This window comes from Melospiza melodia, chromosome 8, assembly GCF_035770615.1.
Source record: "Melospiza melodia melodia isolate bMelMel2 chromosome 8, bMelMel2.pri, whole genome shotgun sequence".
Lineage (NCBI taxonomy): Eukaryota > Metazoa > Chordata > Aves > Passeriformes > Passerellidae > Melospiza > Melospiza melodia.
In genome coordinates this window covers 25,991,151-26,014,834 of record NC_086201.1, presented here as the reverse complement: position 1 = coordinate 26,014,834, position 23,684 = coordinate 25,991,151, and the positions used below count along the sequence as shown (strand labels likewise).

The 23,684-nt window shown below is 41.1% G+C and overlaps 1 protein-coding gene across 4 annotated transcripts in view; it reads left to right on the top strand.

Annotated features, from left to right (window-relative positions):
- The window catches only part of PLEKHM3 (pleckstrin homology domain containing M3), a 115,323-nt gene that overhangs the window by 56,456 nt on the left and 35,183 nt on the right, over positions 1 to 23,684 (top strand). The window contains exons 8-12 of one of the 4 annotated variants that reach the window (XM_063162357.1): positions 5,868 to 6,025; positions 14,026 to 14,115; positions 15,870 to 15,932; positions 17,454 to 17,608; positions 23,103 to 23,231. In XM_063162357.1, coding sequence (XP_063018427.1) covers positions 5,868 to 6,025; positions 14,026 to 14,115; positions 15,870 to 15,932; positions 17,454 to 17,608; positions 23,103 to 23,149 — 513 coding nt within the window. In that variant the 3' untranslated portion in view covers positions 23,150 to 23,231. Of the gene's footprint in view, positions 1 to 5,867; positions 6,026 to 14,025; positions 14,116 to 15,869; positions 16,662 to 17,453; positions 17,609 to 23,102; positions 23,232 to 23,684 lie in introns of those variants that run through there. The other 3 variants (XM_063162359.1, XM_063162361.1, XM_063162360.1) reach the window with 3 other exon arrangements.

The following is a 23,684-nucleotide window of genomic DNA, read 5'->3' as shown; positions in this document are numbered from 1 at the left end:
ACTGCACTTTTAGAAGTTGGTAAAAATGCACAGACAGGGTAGGAGTTTTGATGACTTTCACTCGAATTCGCTACATAGACTCCTGCAGGGATGGAGATCTTACTCAGTACCTTTTGCTTCTTATCTAGCAATGCTGACAGGAGCCCTGCCCTCAAAACAAACACTCACTGACCTCAGAAATGTCTGAAAACTGTGCTGTTTTTTCTTTCCTGTCCAGAAAGTTCATCATATCTGATAGACTTCAGTGCTGATTTATGTGGCCATGATGCAAAGTTTGGGTATTTCTGTGGCCCTGATCTCCTGGGTGGGTGGAAGGCTATTGCAGGTGTTACTTGAAGCACTGGTGGATTACAGCTAACTCATTTGTCCTTCTGTTTCTACACATCTCCCTTCTAGTTCCTGCTAAAGTGGTTGGGTTATTACATCTGTGGAAATTACACAGTCTGAGTTAGGAGGGGTCTTCCATGCTTTCCTTGTCTAATCAATATGTGATTGCTTTTCAGTTAGTTCCAGCTAGAGGCTTCTATTAATGTATTTTGGAATTTGAACAACTCTCAGGAACAAACTCTAGTTCTGTAATAGGGCTTTTTAATGCCTAGTTTTTGCTCTTGCTCTGTTGCCCAAACAGAAAGTTATTACAAGTCATGAGTTCAGGTTACCATCTCTGGGTTAAAACTCTCAACAGACTTGAGAAGTTCTACCTCTGTTCCCTTGGCCACTTTTCTAGTTTGGTTTTTAATATGAAAGCATATATTGCAACACCATGTTCACTACATTGCTCTCCCATGGGACTGGTTTGTGCAACTCTCCTTCATGCTGGGAAGTAGATTCTCATACAGGGAGATTTTGTTGACTGAACAGGGAAGACAAAGTGGCTTGACTTCTCTGCTGTGTGTAATGGGGGCTGGGGTTTATGCTTCATGGAGGCACAGCTGGGTCTGGGCAGTGGGGCCTTCAGAGCTGGACTTCTGCCTGCCCTGTGCTCAGCCCAGGGAGCCAGGCTGAGGGACGGAGTCAGGACAGAGCTGCAACTCAGCCTGTGCCAGAGATGAGGGGACTGCTGTGCTGTGGGCTCAGAAATGCTTTGTGAAGGTTGGACACAGGGACTCTGATCACAGGCCCCTGCGAAACACCTGCTGCTTCTGAAAGTTGTCCGTGAGCAATAGCCCTTTTCTGCATATGCATTTTGGGCCACTCTGGCTTGGTGGATGCTCTGGTCTGTGGCTTTGCAGCTGTTGTTCTCTGGGGACAGCTGACTATCCATTTGTTTGTGAAAACACCACCTTGATAGAGCAAGGGAACTATGAGTAACTTCCAGTCTTTGAATGAAGGATCAGGAAATCTCTGGGGGCAAGCAGCTCTCCTGACAAATAGTTAAGCTTTGAATGATCACACATTGCCCTCATAATCATATTAATGTGATGTATCCAAAGGGACTTCAACTTGTAGCACAGCCACTGCTGCCTTTTATCTCCTGTCTTCCTGGTGGATCAGGAATCACAACCCAGTGCATGTGTCCTGCCTTCCCACCGTACAGACTCTGGCAGCCTTTGCCAGCATTGGCTTGTCTGCCAGTGTTTGGCAGTCCCTGCATTTCCCCCCTCACCTCACTTATTCTGTGCATTTGTTTCTTCAGAATTATACTGCTCCCCAACTGAACACAAAGATATACCAAGAAGAAAGTTTGATTTGCCTTTATTCATAATATTGACTTGTATGAGAGGCCTCTGTTGCAGAAGTCATCTAAAATAATTGTGCCACCACCCTTTCAGCACATGTTCAGATACTTTACCCCCTTTGTTTCTCCCATTGCTGCAGACAAGTCTTTGCCTTCCCCTCTTGCTCTTCGGTACAGCTTGAGCTTTCCCAAGCTGGGTTCAGGAGCCTGGGCAGTGGGGCAGGTAGCTGCTCCTGCTGGATTTCCTGGTTTGTCCTCTCCTCCTGGCAGCCCTGGCACCTGCAGCCAAACTCTGGCCAGAGGGACGGTGTGCAGTTTGGGCAGGGAACCTGTATGGGAGACTCCTCCAAAACACAGCTTGTCCCATTTCAGGTGGAAGATATGTGGCAGTTACTGTAAAAAGCAGTGTTTGCTTTGCTGGTTTAAATTGTAAGTGCTTTGAGGGCAGGGCCTGGCTTTTATGTATGTACATGTGGGTGTGTATTTTTATACAATTCCTGATGTGACACACTCAGGAGCTGTGTGCAGAGCCATGACTTTCTGTCTTGTGGAAGCTTAGAGAAATGTTTTTCCTGATCCAGAGAGATGAACAGTGATTCTGATCTGAACACTGGGGCTGTTCAGAGACACAGCTTGCTTTGGACTTCTGGACACAACTGTTTTCCTTCTGCTGTCACCAAGTAGTGTAGCCCAATGTATTCTAGGTACAGCAGTGATCAGCATGGCCCCGTGTCCACAATGATGTTGGAATGGATTCCTTGGCCAGTTAAGGAAGAAGAAGCTGCATTGTACCCTCTGTCATTTGCTGACTGGGATGCCATCATTAACCACCTCTCACCCATAGTTTTGCCCAATTAAACAATTGCTTGCTCTACAAAGAGTTTGGATTTGAAACAGACCTTGCTCTTTATGTGTGCTGTAAGTAGAAGAGAATCTGAACTCAGCAAAATTTTAATTTAAGCTTGACGCTTTTTTTCTTTTTAAGAGACAGGCATATATTTTTAATCCTTTGCCAGGTATATGCTGAGACATCCCCTATGTTGAAGAGATAAGTCAAGGGTAAAAACTTCAGTTTCTGTTGCTTTGGCATACTCTTAACTTAGTTTTATGCTAAGCTGCCACACTTCTGAAGTGTGATGTACTTTTCTACAGCTTGTAGTGTGTGATTTCACAGTTTCTCTGTTTTGTAAACTTATTTTGTAAACTGAAATGTTCTTAGGAAAGGTTCAGGTCAAAGCTTAGGAGTGACTCCAGCAGTGAGAACAGACGTGTGCTGGATTAGACTGCATGGGGGCTGTGAAGTCTTCGTCACTGAAGGCTTTAGGAACAGATACAGCTGTAAAGAGTGATGTAAATATTAGTGGCTCTGCCAAGGCAGCCTCTTGAGGTCTTTCTTTTCCTCCCATAATTTCCATGATATCTGGATAATGCATTGCATTTGACTATCACACTTCTATTCTTTATCACTTATGTTTCCTTGAAACTCAAAATCAGATTCTAGCAACAATTGGGAGAAGATCCTGGGACTCTTCCATCATGGTTCTGGGATGTCTAAAATGACCAGCTCTGGACCTCTGGCAATCACAGGAGAAGTTTTAAAACCTTTAATGACAAGTTCTGTGCTCCTTTTCCCATGCCATAAAGCACTCACTGTGAAACTGTTACCACAAAGCAGTGAGTAGACAGCCAAGTAGACTTGGGACAGCAAATAGGATTCTTCCTTTCTGCTTGCCTAGCATAAATGGAGATGAGGATTTTATTCTTATTAGCTGCAAACAGGAATGAGAGAAGGCTGCAAGGAAAAATCATCCTGTGCATAGCCTTGAGGTCTCTGATGAAACAAAATAACACAAAATTTACAGATGCTAAAACCAGTGATAACATCGATTTGATGCTGCATTTTGTCTTCCTCCTATAATACAGTAAAATAGCCTGTAATTCACATTGCAAAATTGGCAGGCATGGCTCTTTGAAGATATTATCTTCCTCATGTGTCTGCAGTGGCCAGAGTAACAAGCCCACCCACTACAGTGCTACAACAAGCCATACAAATAAATAAATAAAGAGGGACAAATAACACCATCTCCTCAGGGCAGCTGCCCACTCGATGTCTTGCTTAGGTTGTGAACACTTCAGCACAGGAAAGTGTTTGTTCCTTGTAGTTTTAAATTCTCTCCCAGAGCTAGGAAGGTAATAGATTATGATAATTGTGTTTATTACATTATATAAAATATTACTTCAATTCAGATATTTAACTTTTAAATCATTGCTGACAATGACATTGGTTCAGATTTAGAGAGTTTGTTTACACTGAACCTTTAGCCTGCATTTTAAGCTGAGCAGTTGTGGCCTGAGGTGACTCCTATAGCATGAAAATTCTCTGGAAAATTTGTATGCATTGTGGTTTATTTATTATCTTTGTATGTCCATTTCATCTATTAGTGCCTAAGTGGGTTTTTGGAGGGTGACTGTAGCCTTGTCTCTAGCTGGGTGGCTTCACGGTTTCTTTCTTTCTGTTTATTGAATATTGTCAACTTCTGTGTCTCCCCTCTGTAACTGTGGAGTCCGCAAGCAAAATATTTCTTCCTTCAACATGGAAAACAAACCCTAGCCTAGGGGATCTAAATTACCTTCTGACCATCTGTTGGAAGGTTAGCAGTATCACTGCCTTGAACTATGGCTTCATTTTCGTATTTCATGCAGCAGCTTCTCTGCATTGTTTATATGTGGTTGAAGGGGATCTTCCTATATCAGGATGCAATAGGAACGTCATTTTTCCTCTGACATGAGCAGATGTCCTATCTGCAGCAGTAGCAATAACATTGCTGCTTCCTGTTGTTGCAGGTGTTGTCAGCAGGCTGGAGCTGAAGGCAAGGAAGGGGCACATTTCTGCCCGTGCCATTCACTGCCATCAACACCAGCACTCCCCATGCACCTCCTTTTCCACTTGTACTTTTTAGTACTGGCTTTCTTGGCTAGTGGGCAGAAAGTTGCCCTGGAACACAAATTTATTTCCTTATTACCTGGCCTTTGCTTCTCTGTTCTTCTTCTTTGCATTGGTATCTCTGCTTTCTCTAGATTTGGTTACACCTAACTCAAATTACAAGTGGCGTTACCATATTTAGGGAAGGGGTGGTTGAACTGACATTCATTTAAGTGTAAAACTCCCCACTCTTGTGTTCCAGGGCACAGCCCCCTGCAACTCTTCAGTCAGCAATTACTGCATTCTTTTCCTTTTTACAGGAGGTTGCTATCAAATCCCATGATACATTTCTATTGCTAATCTGGCAAGCTGCCATTCAGACCACAGGAAGCCCAGAAGAGAAGAATATACACTTAGGGCCTTATTCCATCTTCCTTCTTCCCTACAGCAGCAGAATTCCTTAAAGTCTCTAGAAGTTTGATCTGAATGGAAAGTGTTTTGCCTGAATAGCACCCCTTATTGAGGCATTGTCTCCAAGTCACAAATTTAGATGAGTGTTGTGGTTAGCAGTTTAAGGTTTGGTCATTTTTTCCACACGAACACGAGGAGTGCTAATCACTTCTCATGGTCTAGCAGGATTCTCTGGGACTTCTTGATTTGAGAGCTAGACACTAAAGGAAAAAAAAAAACTAGTTCCTCTTCAAGACTGTACCTAAGAAGTTATTTGTTTTAGCAAGGAGCAGAACATTATATTTGAATGGTTTTCAGTGGGAAACAACTACCAAAGGACTAAAGCCAGGACTCTGTTCACAAAATACATGCAAAAAACCCTTGTACTTTGAAGGAAAAGAAATAACCAAAACTGTGATATGCGCATGAAAAGTAAGAAGAAGTGAAAATTGTAAGGCAGTATTCATAGCTGTCAGAGATAATGTGGAAGCCTTAAACTTGTTTCCTATTTACTTCTTTGTGCCTTATTGTATGAATGCATTGTTGTACTTAAAACGACTACTAATATTTTGTTGTTGCCATGTACAGATTTACAAAGAGATAGTAAATTAGTTTTCATGTTCAGATCATTGGTGCTTCAATGACTACTATTATCACTTGTGTTTTCATGAAGCTCTAATTGTTGGGAAGTAACTTTCCTATTGTTTTAATCAACAGCATGTACCTACATTTCTGTTGTAATAAGTATTGTCTCAGTCTTTCAGGTCGTTCTGGTTATTTCTGTGGGGTTCATTCAATATTGTCTTCTCATTCCAGGTTATTGAAGGAAAGCTGGCTCCTTTCTTGGGGAAGGTGATCAAGTTTGCCACCTCTCATGTGTATAGCTGCAGTCTTTGTAGCCAAAAGGGTTTCATCTGTGAGATTTGCAACAATGGAGAAATCCTTTACCCCTTTGAGGACATTTCTACAAGCAGGTACTCCAATGTGGTAATGTCAGTCATACATTTGATTTGCGTGTTGTAGCCTTGAGGATTCTCAGCCTCGTGACCCTTTATTTAAATAATTAGGGACTAGATTCCACTAATACACGTTTCTGGGGAGCTACAGTAGATCGCTGCTCCAGGGAGGCCACCATGAACCAATGTGGAAGCAAATGAGAAGTGCTACTTCCCAAGGTCCTGTAAGTCTCAGAAGAGCTGTTCAGAAAGGGAAAAGCCCCCAGATCATCACACAGTGTGATTAAAGCTCTTCTGAGTTTGCAAAGTGTCCTGAAAAGCCAAATTACTTTTCTGGAGCAATCACAGACATCTTTCTGTTCTCTGGTATCACTGGGCCCATAATGTACAGGGATCATCCATTATAAAACAATAGCCATCCATTCTGAAGGGTCTTCCCCATGAAATGTTTTGGCTAGTTCTCTGCTCTGCCTGCGTATTCCTCTGTGCCTGTGTATGAAAGATTTTTTTTTTTTTTAAATATATTGCTATTCTCAGATGGCAGCAAAGTAAGTGTATGTGAGTCCTAAACTAAGCAAAAAAACCTTTATTTCAGATCATGTAGAGTACTGGGTGCCAGGTTAGGGACAGGAGTCACATGGGAAACCTAGAAGCAAAATGCAGGAAGCCAAGGCAGACTTGGCAACATAGCAGTGTTACTGCTCTTCTTCAGTAGTGTCTTGGATTTTCAGTAAAGGAGATATACTTTCTTCCACCCTTAACAGAAAGACAGTAAATGTGACATCCACAGTCAAGTATTTTTATGGCTGTTTCAAATACAGTCATTGTAATTAGTTCTCCAAAGCATTCATTTGAAAGTGGAAAGAATCAAGGACCCACCTTTGGAAACAATCAGGACCAGACAATTTAAAAGGTTTGTTAAGAATCTGGTTCCCTTGCATGCACAAAGATGTTAAATTAAAAATAACCAAGGACTACTCTTAAGGGATTTTCAGTCTGATCTGAGTTTCAAAGGTTGTTTGCATATTGTTTTTCCAGAGTCTTATTCTAAAAAATGTATTGACAAAGCAGTGGATAAAAGCTAAGCAAGGTGTATGATATGTGGTTTATAAACAGTTTTTAAGAAAGAATGCAAGTGGGGTGCATGGTGAGATAGGCTGAGTTAAAAGACAGACTAAGATGGCATAAAACACAAGATGTCTGTGGAGACTGCATAATAGCTGATTGAAGATATTACCAAAAGATTAATGAGACTGTGAAGGAACATTTGAGAATACAAGTTCACATTAAAATTTCATTTGTCTGGGAGATTTTTGGTCACAAACCCATTATTGGGTGTATATTGTTTTCCTGCCCTTCAGCTGAGATCAGACATACCTTGCAATTACAGAGTTCAAAACCCTCTGGAATCAAATAGAATTTGTCAGCAATTCAAGCCAACAGAAGCTGCTCTAGCTCCTGTGTTTGTGTGAGTTAGAAGCCAGAAAGGACTTGTGTTCATGTTTCACAAATGTGAAGTTATGGTTGATGTCATGCCAAAGACAGCAGTCTTTGTTAATGGTTTTAATTAAAACACAATCAGCATGAAAGGTTCTCCAAGAATTCTCTTTCTTATCTCATCATTCTTACTCCTTTTGTATTCCTTATACTAAACCTTGTTTATCCCCAGCATTTTCTGATTCCCTTCCTAGTTAGTTTCCTCATCTCATTACTACACATGCACCTATGTGGAGCTAACCAGATTATTATTTCAGTTCAATATTTTTGCTCTGGAGGCAAGTTATGCCAACAGAGGAGCTTGTACAGTAAAGCTACTGTGCAGCTCTATCAGCTCCAAAGCACTGAGGGAGCCCAGGTGGAGGGATTTTCTGTTTGTTTCCATCTCTTGAGAGAGGTTTCTGAAGTATGTGTACTGAACACTACAAGACAAGGTAAGGTGAGGAGGCTAGTTAGAAATAGAGGGATGTACAAAGTAACCTGGCAAATGGATGGCAAGTCCTAGAAAGGTCCATGTGAAGACTTGCAGTTATACCTGAAAATTCTGATGTATTCAAAATTTCCTTGTCAGTTGTCATACAGAGCTCTGAGTAAAACAGCTCAGATTTGTGATTTAGTTATACTATTCTGAATCCACAGTGTACAGAGATAATTGCCTACAACTCCTTTCTGCATCCTGGTTTTCTGGAATTGCTATCTGCAGCACTGTACTCGTATTTTGTACACAATAGTGGACTGCCAGGTACCCTGGCTGAAGCTGGTGAGTTGAGGAGGAAAGAGGAGCTGCTGAACTCTGAGGACCACATTTTTTCTTTTTGCATTTGAATGTTTGTTCACTTTTGAGCTATCAACTCTACCAGCAAACTGGGCTGTTAGGTTAGAAATATTTGAAAGTGGGTGCATGACATCTTTTGCAAACTTCAGCTCTTTGCTGCATGTTTGAAAAGTGAAGCCTGCCTTTGTGTGTGTATATATGTATGTCTGTGTTGAGCTGGCATTTGGATTTTTGGCTACCTCTCTAACCTTTCTTGCTCTTTGGAGAGAAGAGTGACAGCTGTCAGCTGGCCATTACAATTCCAAGGTGGTTCTCAGTTGACTGTTTAACTTTCCATCCTCATGGTCTCTTAGGTCAGCTTTGAGGTGAAGAGATTGTTTCTCTCCAAAACATTCTCAGCAGTTTCTGGCATAGTGTTCAGTGGGAATTTATGAAGGATGGGTATTCTTTAGATAGATACAGCTGAGAGAAAAAGAGGGCCCCTCTTGAGGGCTGGAGTTTCTCTTTGGTCTGGTTATTTGCTTGAGAGTCATTTTTGTCAGTCCTTGGGCAAACAGAGTGAATACCTGGGTTCTGCACTCCTCAGGGTTTGAATACACATATATTACATACCCTTCTCTCACTAATCAGTGTGACACATTCCTTTGTTGGCAAACGGTTCCAAAACAAACACAATCAGTTCACTTAATTAGCGGGTCTGTGGGCTGTGCTTGGCGGGCTCTTTACATCCTGCTCAACAATGCAGAGCAACAGTTTGCTGCCTTGAATGCAAGGGTGGGCTCACAAAGTCATAAGCTTTCAATGATACATCCTTTCTCTGGCTGTTCTTGGGAGGTGGCCATTCTGCACAGATCTTAATGAAAGCTGTAATTCAGTAGTTAAACCATTTCTTTAAAATTGTCCCATCCTTTTGATGCCTCTTCCAATCACTTTGATTCTTCTGTTCCTTATTCCCCTCTCTTCTATCTTACCCATATTTATATAATACTTCATCAGAGTTCTTTCAAAATTTCACAATTTCACCTTGTTTTTGAAGGCTTTAAATCATGAGAACTATTTAAAGCCTCTTGAATTAATTGTACAGTTCATGGACCAAATTTTCAGCTAATGTAAACTCTCTGAGCTCTGCTTTTGCTGGAGTTCTGGCAACTTAAATAAAGGGAGCATCTACCTCCTATTTTATTTCTTGGGCTAAATTTGCCCCGGGCTAAAATTTAGTGAGTAAATATATAAAATTATCATATTATATCACTTATTTTATATTTACAGGTGTTGTGCAATGACTTTAAATATCCTTGACTGTAAATTGGCTTGTTAGAGCTATCCTTGCCCATTAGCAAGCAGGCACTTCTCCTCAGGTTGCTCTGATTTTGCTTGTTCTTCACTAGTGTGAGGAAAAGGTTTTGTTTCTTCCTACTAAAATTAAAAAAAGACCCAACAACCAAACAACAGAAGTGAAGTCTGGGTAGTGGCACTGTTGTCTGTTGTAGTTGCTCTATTTGTTTTATAACTTAGAACAACTTTTAACAATTTTTAAATCTTAAGGAATACTGAGAAAATTACCTTTGGAATGAGAGTAGAATTTATTAAAATATGTTTTCTGTCCCATCAGATAATTAAGCAATCGCGGTTATGATTAAGATTATGTTAGTCATTTAATAAAGTTTTGGTCTTGCCTGTCATCATCCTAATGATTACTTTCACGGGCAATTAAATTTGTTGTGTTTTGCTGGTAAAGTTACTTGCTGTTAAGAACAATTTAATCCATTCCTTTCCTTTTATGTGCTGACTGTAGATGTATGTGAACCACGGAGAGTTGCTCTTTTGTGTTCATATTCATTTATCAAGGCTAAACTGTTTTCACTTTAAGTTAATTTGTTCTGCAGATCAGTTAAGACATGTAGACCTTTTAAGAGACAAACCAGAAGGCCCAAGTTTAAAATAGACGTGCCACAGAGCAGACTTGACTATATCAACCAGCTTGGATGCCTCCATAATCTTTGGCCACCATCCTGATAAGACCTGTGAATGTACTTTGCACATAGTGACAAGGCCTACTAAAGGCTCTGGGGGTGTGCATGCTGAAGTCTTTGCAAAGTTACAGCTTTGTGTTATGGATGCTGTGTCACTGGACAAAGGCAATGCTCAAGATAGATGTTAGGTGGAGAAATGGAAATATTCAGTACACAGTATTTGAAGGAAATACCTTGGCACAGGTCAAAGGCATCACACAAAGTACATAATTTTCCCTCTTGCTTTGATTGGCTTGTCTTTTGCTAGAAAGCCTTTCCCCAGGCTGGGCTCACCTGAGTTGTGACAGTAGTTTAGTACCTAATTTTGAAAGAGCTTAGCTTATCAGATGCTGATAGCTGGTTCGAAGCAGTCTGAAGTGATCTGCTTAGCACTTCTTTGAGGAAATGTGGGCACCTAAGTAGATGTTAAGCTCTCTTGGTAATTTGATTTCTCCTGAATCCGTCAAAATTGATCAAAATCTTCTGGCCCAGATTGTCTTTTTTTTGTTTGTGCAGGGTAGCACAGTAATATTATCTGGAAGATGTAAACAGAAAACAATAAAGTATACCAGCTTTTTCATCAAGTATTGTCTTTTACAACTGAAATAGCTTTAGAGGTTGCTTTTACTTGCCTCGTGTCACTGTGGCTTTTAACTAGAATGTTCAATCAATGTCATATTAGTGCCAACTTTCTTCCATTCATTTACCATGTGGGCATCCCTCCCTAGGCAGGCTACTTGCATTGGTTCCTAGGCAACTGGAATAATATTGCTGCACGTGTGTGTCAGGCATTGATTGCTTTTGGGGCTTTTTTTGTATTGTAAGTGAACACAGGCTAGTCCTTTTTCCTTTTCTTTGTGTTCTGCTAAAGGCTCAGAGTTTGAAGGGCCTGTCTATGATATTCACAGCTGAGCAATTCAGAAATGCTTGCAGACAGGCACATGTGCATAGTGTGGGATGGTGATCATGCTGGAATCCCCAGGCAAGGCTTACTTCAGCCAGTATGTTTGCTCTTTGGGGTTTTTAATAGCCAAGTTACAGGTGGTTTAGTGTTTTGGGTGCTTGGTTAATGTTTAGCATCATCTAAGGAAAAACATACTGAATGTTCCCATTTAATCCTGCTTTTACTCTGTGTGGTAGGAAATAAGAGTTTAGTTGTGAACAGTTTAGCCCTAAATCAAATCCTTGCTGAAATTTCTTCCAAGGGATTACTCACTTGACCAAAGGTGTGCAAGGTCTGGCACAAAGGGAGTGAGTTTTTTAAATGACAAAATGAAAGCTAATATATAAAATTGCAAAGAAAGGGTGGTGGGTGAATATGGCAGTGCAGTGGGACAGGGGAGCTCTTTGCCCTTCTCAGCTCTGCTAGGAGCCCCTGGCTGACCTTGAGCAAGCTAGTTCACCTCGCACTTCCTGTTGTGAGGTGGGAATGGTGCTGTATCTGTACAGCCAGCCCCTGTGCAGGGACTGAAGGTACCCTAACAAACCTTGTTGGTTCTAGCAGCTTCATCCCACCTTTGTACCTGTCACATTGGTAAGTCTGTCAACCAGTTAGGTTCCTACAAGCCAAAAACCTGGCTTTCAGATGACATCCTGGACCACCTGTTGATCATCCCTGCTTCATTTTGTCTGTTTGAGGTGAAAGGTCTTTGAGACCTCCTTGTGCTGTACCCCCCACTTCAGGCACCTGATTCTGCTCAGGGGACCTTAATGGTGGTGCAGTACAAAGAATAAACATAAGCATAATCAATTGGTTGTGCAGCATCTAGAATTACTTGAGCTATAATCCTGGGAAAAATAGATGGGAAGCATGGAAAGAACATGCCAGAACTTGCAATTTACTAAATATTGCTATGTTTCAAATGCCCAGACCTAATGGGAGATACTAACTTTGGCAGCATACAAGGAATGATTATATGCTTTTAATGTAGAAAGCCTTTTCTTTTGTAACTAGTGATGATAATAATAAGAGCATTATAGTGCCTCTCTGGCTGTGGAGAGCTTTGCCCTTTCTCTTACACTTTCAAGTGCAATAGAAATTATTTAGAGGACTGAATTATTCTCTGCATTTTTTTATTCCATACAAGTAAAACATCCTTAAAACATAAAACACCCTCTAAAGTCTCAACAGAAATTGAGTTAGGTCAGGAAAGAGGAAAAAAAAAAAAAAAAAGAAAACACCAAAATAGAGAGGAAGCTATTTCAGCTGCCTTCTTAGAAGACTGCAAGTCTGTGTGAAAACAACATGCAGTGTTCACTAAGTCTTCAAATGCTGTTTGAAAAATAGCAAGATGCTATTAATGTGCAGTGTCACAATATCATTCATTAAAGAAGGAAACATGAAAGGCCTGAATGGCTATGGGCTCATCAGCTTATTATCAGTGGTGAATAGCATTCTCACAAAGGATGTAGGGACTTCTTGGCCTCGAGACAAAGAGTAAGTCAGGATTCAGAAATAGCACCTGAACTGTGAATTACCTATGACAACAACAAGGGTTAAGGGAGAGATAAGTAGGTGTAGTGAACTATTAAGTGAGCCTTTTGTAGGCTACAAAATATATTTTATTTCTCCAGAGAAATAAAATCATTTTAATATACTGAGGCTTGAAAACAACAAAAGACCCTGTGAAATTCACATGTGGAGATAAAATTAGATCTCAGAATTAACTAGGAAGCAATCTGTTTGTTATATTCTAAAAAGGAATATAATGGTGGAGTTTTTGGTATCACTGGAGAATCCCTCACAGTGAAGTTAGAAATGGTCAACCAGTTGGCATTCCAGGGCCAGTTAAGATTGACTGTATTTGATATGAGGAAAAGCAGAGCTGCATAGGTAGCTTGGGGTAGTATAGCTCCACCACTTTTAAAGGAGTGACTTGCTAGTTGTACCAAGGCAGAGCAAGATCAGCATTGCCCCTCTGCCCTGGTGACTTTGTCAGTGAGGGGGACACAAGCATGCAGTGAAGGCTGAAATGTGTGTCCTCTCTACTTGTTCCTGAGCAGAGCTAGAGGCAGCTTTGTTCTCCATCTCAAAGCACCCTTCCTCTAGGCTGCTGCCTTGTTGTCATCTGGACCCCTTGGTTGGGCTCAACCTTCACAAGAGAAGGCAGAAAAGGGGTCTTCAGAGCAGCAGTCAGGGGGCACCAGAATGGACCCACGATGGCAGCAGTGGGTGCCACTGCAGGGACTGTGAGATCAGGGCTGGCTGTTTGCCTCTGCTTAGTGCCTGATAGTGTGGGGTCCTGGGCACAGCTTCAACTACTGCACCAGCTCTAAGGAATAACAGTTCAGACCGTTTTTCTCTCTGTTTTGATTCTAAGCGATGGGAAAAATGTCTGTTGACATTTTCCACTGACCTTATTTCTGAAAAATGAATTAGTATTAATTTGAACACCATCAGTCTTTGTTTGCTCTGCTGATGGCCTTTGACTTGGGAGACCAGGTGTGCTGGCTCTTCTCTCAATCCTGCTCAATCCACTTCAGCAGTAATTTCTGGTAGGTTTTGTTGTTTCCATGCATGCTGTAGAGAAGTATTGGACTAGCATAGGGAGTGGTGATGTGAGAGCACAAAATTACACTCCTCATCAATCATTACCCTCTAGGAACTTCCAGGGCACTGTAAACTGCTGACTAACAAGGGAGAATTAGCTTGATAAAATCACCATTAGTGTCAGTTCAGAGTGGTGTAAAGTTTTAAAGACACTGCTGTCTTCTGTCTCTTCTTTGCCCATTAGTGGGTCTGTTTGTGGAGATCCCGACCCAGCAAATCATGTAAGCACACTTAATGGAAGGCAGACCAGTAATCCCAAAGAAATCAGTGGGATGTGAGTCCTAAGCATGTGTGCATGTGCTTCCCTGGATAAGGGCAATAACGCACTCTCTGAGCACAGAAATTGTAAATATCTCTGCATGAGCCGGTTTCTTGATTCAAAACCAGATTTAGAGTGTAGCTGGACTGAGAAATCCAACAGTCAGGTTTTACTGCAAGAGAGCATGGAAGCCAGTAGATATACTGCTTTATACTTAGCCATGTTTGCCTGCCTTTTCATACTCATATTTAGGTTTTATCAGTTTATGCTAGTCAGAAATGCACCTCATTAAATCTCTGCACAGCCTTCTTAAAGCTCTGGAGTTACTAAAATTCAAACCATGTTTGGAGCCATGCATAAAACTTCAAGTTCAGTCAGACCAGGAACAGTTTTTTTAAAAGTTACGGGTGAGATGCAGCCAATGTAGATAACAGGTTGTGTTAGTTTATGGACTTCTCTCAATATTGTCAGACCACGTGCCTTATGGCTCACTTTTTGGGGGTTTTCTTTCTTCACATTTTTAATTTCTCTTCACAGTCTTGAAGACAAGAACCTTATTTCTATGAAAATCAGGTTCAAAGCAAACCAACAAAAAACCCCACTCAAGTTATACTAATGGGCACTTGGATTCTTATGTAGTCATTTGACTACAATGTCTACAAGAAAGGAAAAAAAGTGCAAGGCATTTCAAGATGTCCTATGGGATGAATCACCAAGGGTGACCAACACCCACTGTTTGTATTTCAGGATTACTCTAAAGTTTCATGATTTGTTGCTTTATTATTTGATTATCCAACTGAAATCTAAGACTTTTTATCTCTGACAGTCCTCCTTTTACTTTTTCCTTTGGTTACAAAGCTGTAGTGACAACTCATCACTACAGATAGATGTTTCCATTGAAAGGCTGAGAATGTCCAACTGTTGAGTTGTAGCCCACTCAAGATTGCCAGATGTTTCATTGCACCACATCCATCTGCATCTGGGACTTGATCTGCTGTGACACTAAGTTCATTGCCTCACAATGCCCCAAAAGTAAACCAGTCATCTTGCTTGAGCAGTTGATTTGTTTGAAGTCCTAATGTCACATTTGAGAACAGAATAACACAGCTTTGCATGCCAGAAGCATAGCTCAATGTATTGATCAATTGATCAACATAGACCAGTTGTCTTCAATAGGACACAGGCAGACAACATCACTTACCTCTGTTTCATTTTTACGCTTGAAATGACAACTTCTGCTGTTGAAGTGGACTGTTCTTTACTCTTTCCAGAACAGCTGACCACTGGAGCTTCAATGAGAAATATGTCACATCATGGCTGTTGCAAATCACAGAATCTGCTTCTGCAATTGCTGAACTATAACTTATTGGAAAGTAATATAGTCACACCTCATTTACAAACAAAGCAAGACTTGTCTTTCATAAAACAAAGTTGATGTCTTTTCAGTGATGTACCTGAGTACAAATTACAAAGAAGATAAGTATTGATCCTTCTAAAAACTTGTCTGTGAAGCAGAAATGCTGGGACAGATTCTCAGCAACTGCAAAATGAATGCAAGTCAATTTATCTTAGTGCTCCTGAGTAGCTTAACACCAGCAGAGGTGTGGCCATACCAGTGTCTTTTACAACACCACTCTAATGAAGCATAACGCTCTTTGAGCCCCCAGAACAGTGTCAAGGAATACCTACTGCCCACAGCCCACGTGCAGCCCATTGCATGCTCTGGTCCTATGTTGTGATTCCATTTTGACGCTAATTTGTGTTTGCAGGTGTGAAAGTTGTGGTGCTGTCTTCCACTCTGAGTGCAAAGTGAAGGCTGTACCGTGCCCCAGGTGTGTGCGTAAAGAATTGCAGAAGAAGCAGAAATCCTTCTGGAGGCAACTGAATATGGACGAGAACTTCGAAGAGTCTTGCAACATGTTTGAATTGTCATATCAGAACACATGAGGTCCTTAAGGCAGTGGCCAGCCTGAAGAGAATCCCTCTCCCAGCTGCCAGCTCAAGCAAATTCTCTGCTTAGACAGGCAGAAATTATTTTGAAAAATGTTACCTGACCTCCTTCATCTGTGAAATAAGAGCTGCCAAAGTGGCCATAAAGCCTTGTTGGCTTTGAAATACCAATGGCTAAACTGCATTGAAGTCCAGCCTCTGCGGACTTCAAAATACAAAATGTGGTTTATGAGAAATGCTTTAGGTCTAGCTAATTAAGTACCCAACTTTCTTTTCCACCTCTGGAGAACACTTTATCTCAAGGCAGAAAATATTTATTGCCATGGCTGCATTATTTTTTATGTTGTTCATTTAGAGTTGATGAATCATCTACTTATTTATGTGTATTATTTATTTATTAGTAGCCTTGGCAGGGGTTCTGGTGAGGTGTTTCACAGAACCCAATAGAGCAGGAATTATTTTAAATCCACTGTCTCCTTCTGATATGGACATGTGATTTCATTTCCTCATGTTTTCAGAGAACTGTCTTAAAGGATCTCCCTCCTTAAACCTTATTCGGGGTGCTTGCAAACATAAGACACAGAATAATTCCTTCAGTTATGTTTATATATTTGTAATCACCCCAGTGAACTACTCCATATTCAGATAACCATGGGACTTGATGCTCTTTTTGTTCAGGCTGGAAATACCAGTTAAGCTCTGTCTGAAGTATTTTGAGATTTGTGCTGGTTACTCTCGATTCATGGGAGGCTGTGTCCTTGTCTGTAATAGCATGATGTTGGTTCTCCTACTTCCAGTCTGAAACTTCAGGGCATTTTAAGTGTTCACATTGGTTTTCTGTTCATTTCCTGAAGTTTACTTCAAATGTTTTTCTAATCTGAACCTGTTAAACTGATAGTCAGGAAAGTGATCTTGCCCATTTTAGTTAGCAAATACCTCCAAAATTGTGAAACACTACTTTGCTGTTTTCACATGCAACTTGTGTCCTGCATTCTCTCTGAGCTCTGAGGCATTTAGTGTTCCATAATGACTTCCATGGTGGACAGTGAAGTTCCTTGAAGTATGATTCTGCTTCACACACCTGCAACACAGGGAAGTATAAAACACAGTGAATTATTTTGTAAAGGGAAGTACCTGATGGATTTAACTGAAGAGCTGTGTGTCCTTACTGGCAGTATGTTTAATTCATGGCAAGTTCACTTCCAATGAGCAGTTAGATTTCTTCTCCCTATTTCACATTCCTGACTCTTTTCCACACCCTGCAGTGATATGTGTATTACATACCTATGAAAGCATTCATATATATATACACACACACACACACAATCTATATATAGAAAGTAAATATGGTTTCAGGAGAATAATGCCAGTTGCATGTGTTTTTTTCCTCTCCTCTCACATAGGTTTGTGAAAATATGGAATACTGATTTTTGCTTCATATATAATCTACAGACTGTTGTATTCAAGGCAGAAAGCAGCTTTGATTGTGGAAGCATCTCGCTAATTGCAGAAGTATTTTTAAAAGAAAGAACAGGGTACATCATGCTTACATTAAAAGGTAAAATGCTGCAATGAGTTGCCTTGTACTGGAATAGAAGTGGTTACCTTTTCCAGCCTCCAGTCAAAGAAAAAAGTCGCTTTCTCAAATTTGAGTGCAACTACTATATATATATACATATACATATATATATATATATATATATATATATATACATATATATATATATATATATATAAGCATGTTTATATCTCTATACATTAGACAACCAGTGCCTTTCTTTTGCAGAAATCCTTCTTTCATTGGGATTCTTTAGAAGGAAGTGAGGATTTTTTCATGTTCTTGGCAAAGTGCTGTAGGGATTCCCATACTTAATAAACCTGGTGAATCATGCACCTTTGTCACTAAAATTAATACTTCCCATACACAATGGTGTCTCTGTCTCAGCTCACTGTTCCTCATGTGAAATGAGTTGCTTTTGGCTATCACCCTTAAAGGTATAATGTTCCTTGCAAATCCATTCCCATGCAAAGAATTCCCTGTGTGTTCAGAAATGCAAACACTGGGGAAGTATTGTGGAATTAGTCAGGCAAACAGGAACTGCACTGGTACTGGCTGAATAAACAGAACGCTCCCAGGTTTTTCAGCTTGTGTCACTACAATTACTGCTGTGGCAAAGCAAGTAGGTCTGAAACTGTCAGCATCTGTCAGGTACTATTTTGAATTATCTGTAGACATAATGTTAGGTCATTAAAGAAAAAATGGTGGTATTTTACATATCATCATGCTCTGGTATTTATAATACCTCACAGTGCTTGTTCATGTCCAGCTCAGTTTGGAGAAGGCTGCTTGAGTGCACTGTCAAAAACTGTATGGAGTCAAGGAATCAAGGTTCAGACATTGCAAAATATTAGTTACTTTGACAGATGTCCTATCTCCAAAGTACCAGTCATGTGGGTGGTTAGATATTGGAATTGAATGCGGGAATAACAACATAAACAGCATTGGAGTTGCTCTGGGTTTGTGCATGTACTACATAACAGTTTCTTTGCTAACAGAGATTTAAAGGATAAAAAAAGTATGATGTTGGCAAAACTGCTGAAATTAATCATGGGTTTGAAACCACTGCCATTACAAGTGACACAGAGCAAGAGCATGTTATGATATTCTGTCAGTACCCAGAGCTTTATGTTAAAGGATACTGTACAGTACAGATCAGGCTATTTGCTTTAAAATCCAGTATTGTTGTAAACCAGCTAGTTCCTAAAATGAATAGATGTTAATTTCTACTTTGGAAAAGTGATAAAACTTCACAGTAGCTCTAGGAGCTGGCTGTAAGGTGAAAGATGATGTCCTCTCAGGGATGCCTAGCTCCTATCCAAAACCAGTTATTCCTTATGAATGGGTACAATAAAATATTCTGTCACCAATTTTTGTAAGCATAATGAAAGGCTTAATCCTGCCCTCAGTCACTTTTCTTGCAGGAGCCATCTGCAAGCAGGAGCATCAGCCTGGGGTTCTGCAGGTGGTTTGGGTTTCAGACAGTGCTGTACCCTTGCATGGTTGTCTCTGCTGTTTCACCAGTGCTCTGTGCTGGTCCCCACTGCTCTGTGTGCCCATTCTGCAGCCCACAGCCTGCACGGGGCTCTGCTCTGCAGACTTCTGGATGAGCATCAGCTGGTAAAGTTCCTGGGGGCTTTGCAGATTGCACCACTCTCCAACATCCTCCCCCCACCCCAGGTGAAATTATGCATTGGTACTTCAGACTTGTCCTACTCACACATGAAGTAAATTTGAATGATGCTATTTCATTGGGAATCAAGAATGAAATATGCTGTTTGTCTTCTTCAAAGAGAAGATGCTTTCATCACTGACTGAGAAGGAATTGATCTGTAATCCAGTTACTGCTTTTGCTTTGTACAGAATTATCATCTGTGTAAAAATAGGATGCTTAACTGCAGTGGACCATAGCTTCACTCTCTACAGGTACTTAGAGTTGTTAGTCTGATATTATTTCAATCTAGGACACTACTGAGATCCTCATTCAAATCTCTTTTCCTCTTTACCCTAACCATCTACCTTTCCTTTAATGGGAAGATGGGCCTATTTAGGCAATGCAAACTTCAGCTCTTTTTGTATTATCAATCTATAAAAAGATAAATTTGTGTTTCTTGTGTAGGAATCCTTCTATTACTTTTCTTGTTTTTTTGTCTGTCTTATGTGGTGGAAAATGATGGGTTCGTGATGTGACAAAATATCCTGGCTGGCACATACCAATATGAGCTCACTGCTGGGATTCATAGGAATTGGTGGGTTTGAGGGAAGGTACTCTTTTGAGAGGAACTTAAGTTTTTTGCAGTACTGCACAGGCTCTGATGGCCCTGTTAGGAGTGAATCATCAGGGTATTTTTAGAGCTCCTCTTGTCAAGGCTTCTCTTATTATTAGGATAGTGTGTGTATTACAATAGATTGATGATAATGTCTTGAAAGATTTTTAAAAAGAGCAGAGGATGTCTGTTTACAATGAAATGGGGAAGCTGCCCAGTTGAATTTTGCTTTTTCCCTGTAGCAACAAAAGCTACTGAGTTTCCTAAGCTTCCCAAAGGTCACTGCCTGGATTGCAGCTGACTGTTGATCTGTATAAAAAAATTAATTGAATAATATCATAATCTTCTATTTTTTTTCCTGCCACTGAGTTGCAAGCCAGTCTCCCCTCTCTCTCCACTGTCTCTTGTCCCTCTCCTTACTCAAAGTACTGAGCCTATAGCCAGGCTTGGAGCTTCATAGGTCATCGTGCCACTTTTGAACCAGTTGAGTCCAGTCATTCTCTCCTTTGTAATTTGCCTTCCAATTTTCCCATCCCAGTAGGAGTGCCTTACAGTACAGTATATTAGTATCTCTCTTCCTGTTTTGGATTTCCTGATTGCATCTGCTGTTTTATTGACTTGTAGACTTAAACTGAAATGCTCCTATGGCTGGGCCTGATCTTTTGCAGGAGCAGCTGAGTAAATCAGTTTGCTTGTTCTGCCCTCATGAAGTTAGCTGTACAGGCTTCATATACCAGCTCTGAAGACACCAAGCTGTGTGGGAACTCCTCACTTTTGCTCCTTTTGGTGCCTTAAATTTTGAGAGGTGAATAATTTTTTTTTAGAAATGCTCTGCCATCATGCAATGTTTATGGCATCAGAGCTTAAAACCCTTGCTTGTGTAGTACCCTTGCAGTTTCCATCGTACTAGGAATGGTAACAATCAAATTTGTTTACTGTCAATGCTTTGTGAGGGCATTATGAGAGAGGACAGTGTGGAGATGGTATTGGTTCTTATTATGTGTGTTTTTGAGACTTGCTGGCTGCTTAGCCTGAAATGCAGTTGTGCAAGACCTTCAGAAGGTGTGCATATATAATAATGTCAGGTACAGAGAATTAAAACAGGATCAGGTCACATGCAGTTTTGCTCCTCCTGGAACCCTTGGCCAGAGACTCCCATACCAAGCCCCCTGCTTGCTTGCACAGCTGGGTCCAGTGCTGTGGCAGTGAAGGTGTTTCCTCAGCTCAATTTTAATGCAGCCTGGCTCCCTGAAGGCTGACCCAGTGGGGGTTCAGTCAGCCTCACCTTAGAGAGAGGCTTAACCCATTGAAATTTTAGCATTATTTGCTAAAGTATCTGGCAGGTGTCAGCCTGGGGCACAAGTCCACATTTGACACCAGTAGCAGGAATCCCCTTAGCAGCAGCAGTGCTGCTACTGCATTTTAGCAGTACAGTGAGGAGACAGCCTGGATAATAATGTGCAAAATCCTTCTTTACTTGAAAACCCTGGTGTGGCCATGATGGTTTGAGTCATGTGTTAAAATGCCAATTTAACCCAATTCCTTAGGGTGACCATTAATCCAAATTGCAAACATGCCACTTGTGGTCAGCATCAGAGATATCTAGGTCTGGAGAGCTATCAGCTGTCTAGGATCAAAGTGTATTAGACTCTGTCTTTGTGCACAGGTGTCAGCGGCTCAATTATTTATTCCTCTCTAATCCACATGTTAAACCATTATGGATTCTTGAATAGACAGCATTGTTTTGGTGGAAAAAGGATTTGTTTCAATTTTGCTTATGCACTTGTCTACCAAGTTAATTTTGCTTAAACTAAACTGTGCTTTCAGTTTTGATTTTTAATTAATACCTGTGATACCACGTTACCTTACATGAGTCCCTGCTATACTTGAGGCAAGCTAAAGTAGATTCATGAGCAAAATATGTGTTTCATAGGTATTAAGTGACAAAGGCAGCTTCCAAATCAACTTGAGTTCAGTCAAGGCAGTTGAAAGCCAGGAAAAGCCAGGTGTGAGCAGCAGAGCACAGTGGCTGATGTGGTCCCTGGCAGCCTGGCCTTTCCTTCCTGCCAGAGCACCAGCTTACAGTGAATTTTAGCATTGCTGGCAGTGCACCCTGAGTTTTTGGAATACCCTTATGTGTGTGCTACTGTGTTAATTTATTTGCAACATTGTTATGTGTGTTTCATTGTTTTCATTGTTGGTTTGGTTTTTTTACTTTTGACAAGGATATTTTTTTAAATTATCTGCAACTACTGGGCAGTAGTCTTAATTTATTATTGATGTGTAATGATGTTATAATTTAAATCCACTGAATTGAATTGCTTGTTGACACTTGAGCAGGGTTTATTTGGGTTCACTTGTGACTGCATCAGAGCACCAGTCCCTCCTGTATAAAGGCAACTCTCAATAAACACTAAAAAATGTTACTTGTCCTTTTTAATTTCCCTTCTGGTGGGTACTGTACCATGGGTAGGGCAAGCTCTGAAAGAGTGATAGTTTTCTTAAAAATACTTCTCTGCTGGTTAAAGTCTTCTGAAACTAAGAAAATGTGATACTTACTGTTCTCAGATCTCAGCCAGGAGGGCCTCTGGAAGTACTGTTGATGTCTGCATCAGGCTCTGGGGGTTTGGATTCCCAGTTAAATCTTGTGGTTTTGGAACACCACAAGTTCCTAGATTTTTGATGGTGCTGACCCCTGCCACAAGATCCCAGGGGAGCTTACTGTGGCTTTGAGGCACCCTTGGAAACAGAGCTCCTGGGAGGCTTGCAGTAGCAGCTGCTTAGTGTGGCTGCCACATGTCCTCTGCCAGAAGGGTGCAAGGCCAGGGCCTTGAACTCTGAGTAAGGGAGGCGTCTCCCAGGTGGACTGAGGAGACCCCTGAGGGGCTGGAAGGGCAGGACTTTGCCCATGTTATGAGGGTTCTCACACCTATGGATGTAGGAGCAGGCAAGATTCTTGTTGTTCTTGGTTGTTTCTTTCAGTGCATCAGCTAAGGAGTTTCTGCAGCTCCTTGAATCTGGATTCAATGACTAAAGATTGCAGCACAGAGCTATGGTGGAGCTCATCGGCCCAAAACCCCTGCCTGAGACTCCCCAGAGCATTCCACAGCCAGCCCTATGCTCTGGCAGCTTTCAAAGAGAAGGATATATCCCCTCCTTCACTGTCTTCCTGCCCCTCCTCAGAAAGACCAGAAGTCCATCAGGAATGTCAATCCTCTCTCCTGCAGGAACCTTTGGACTTCATCCCTGTGATGAAATCAGCTACAAGCGATGAGTTAATGTTTGACCGGGACCACACAAGCTGCACAAGGAAACCGTGTGCAAGACCTTCTCTTCCTCCTTATTTGCTTTACAAGGTGAGCAAATTCTGTTATGACATCTCCTTCCCCTTTCACTGCCACCTCCCCTCCTCACTTCACCCTGTAAGAGGTGGTGTGAAAAAGCATCCAGGCAGAGCAGAGACCATGGGCTCTGTGGAGCCCTGCAAACAGCATGCCAATCCAAGCTCTAGCTCTTCTTTCAAACTCAGGATAATTCATTTTAAAAAAGCTACCCTTCCAGCTCTCAGACCAAAATTAAGAATATTTGGGTTAATATGTGAAGTTGACTGGTTTTCTGAAAGAATGGAGCTAGCAACCTCCTCCTTTCCTTAGGGACTGGCTGTGAGTCTTACCATACCTTTTCAGTGAAAGCATGCTGAGGGCAAGTGAAAATATTCTGGGAGTGTGTGTACATAGCTCTGGACTGTCTTGTTAAAAGAGTTCTTGTTTAACTAAATACTCTCCAAAATAGTGGTCCCATTTAAAGGC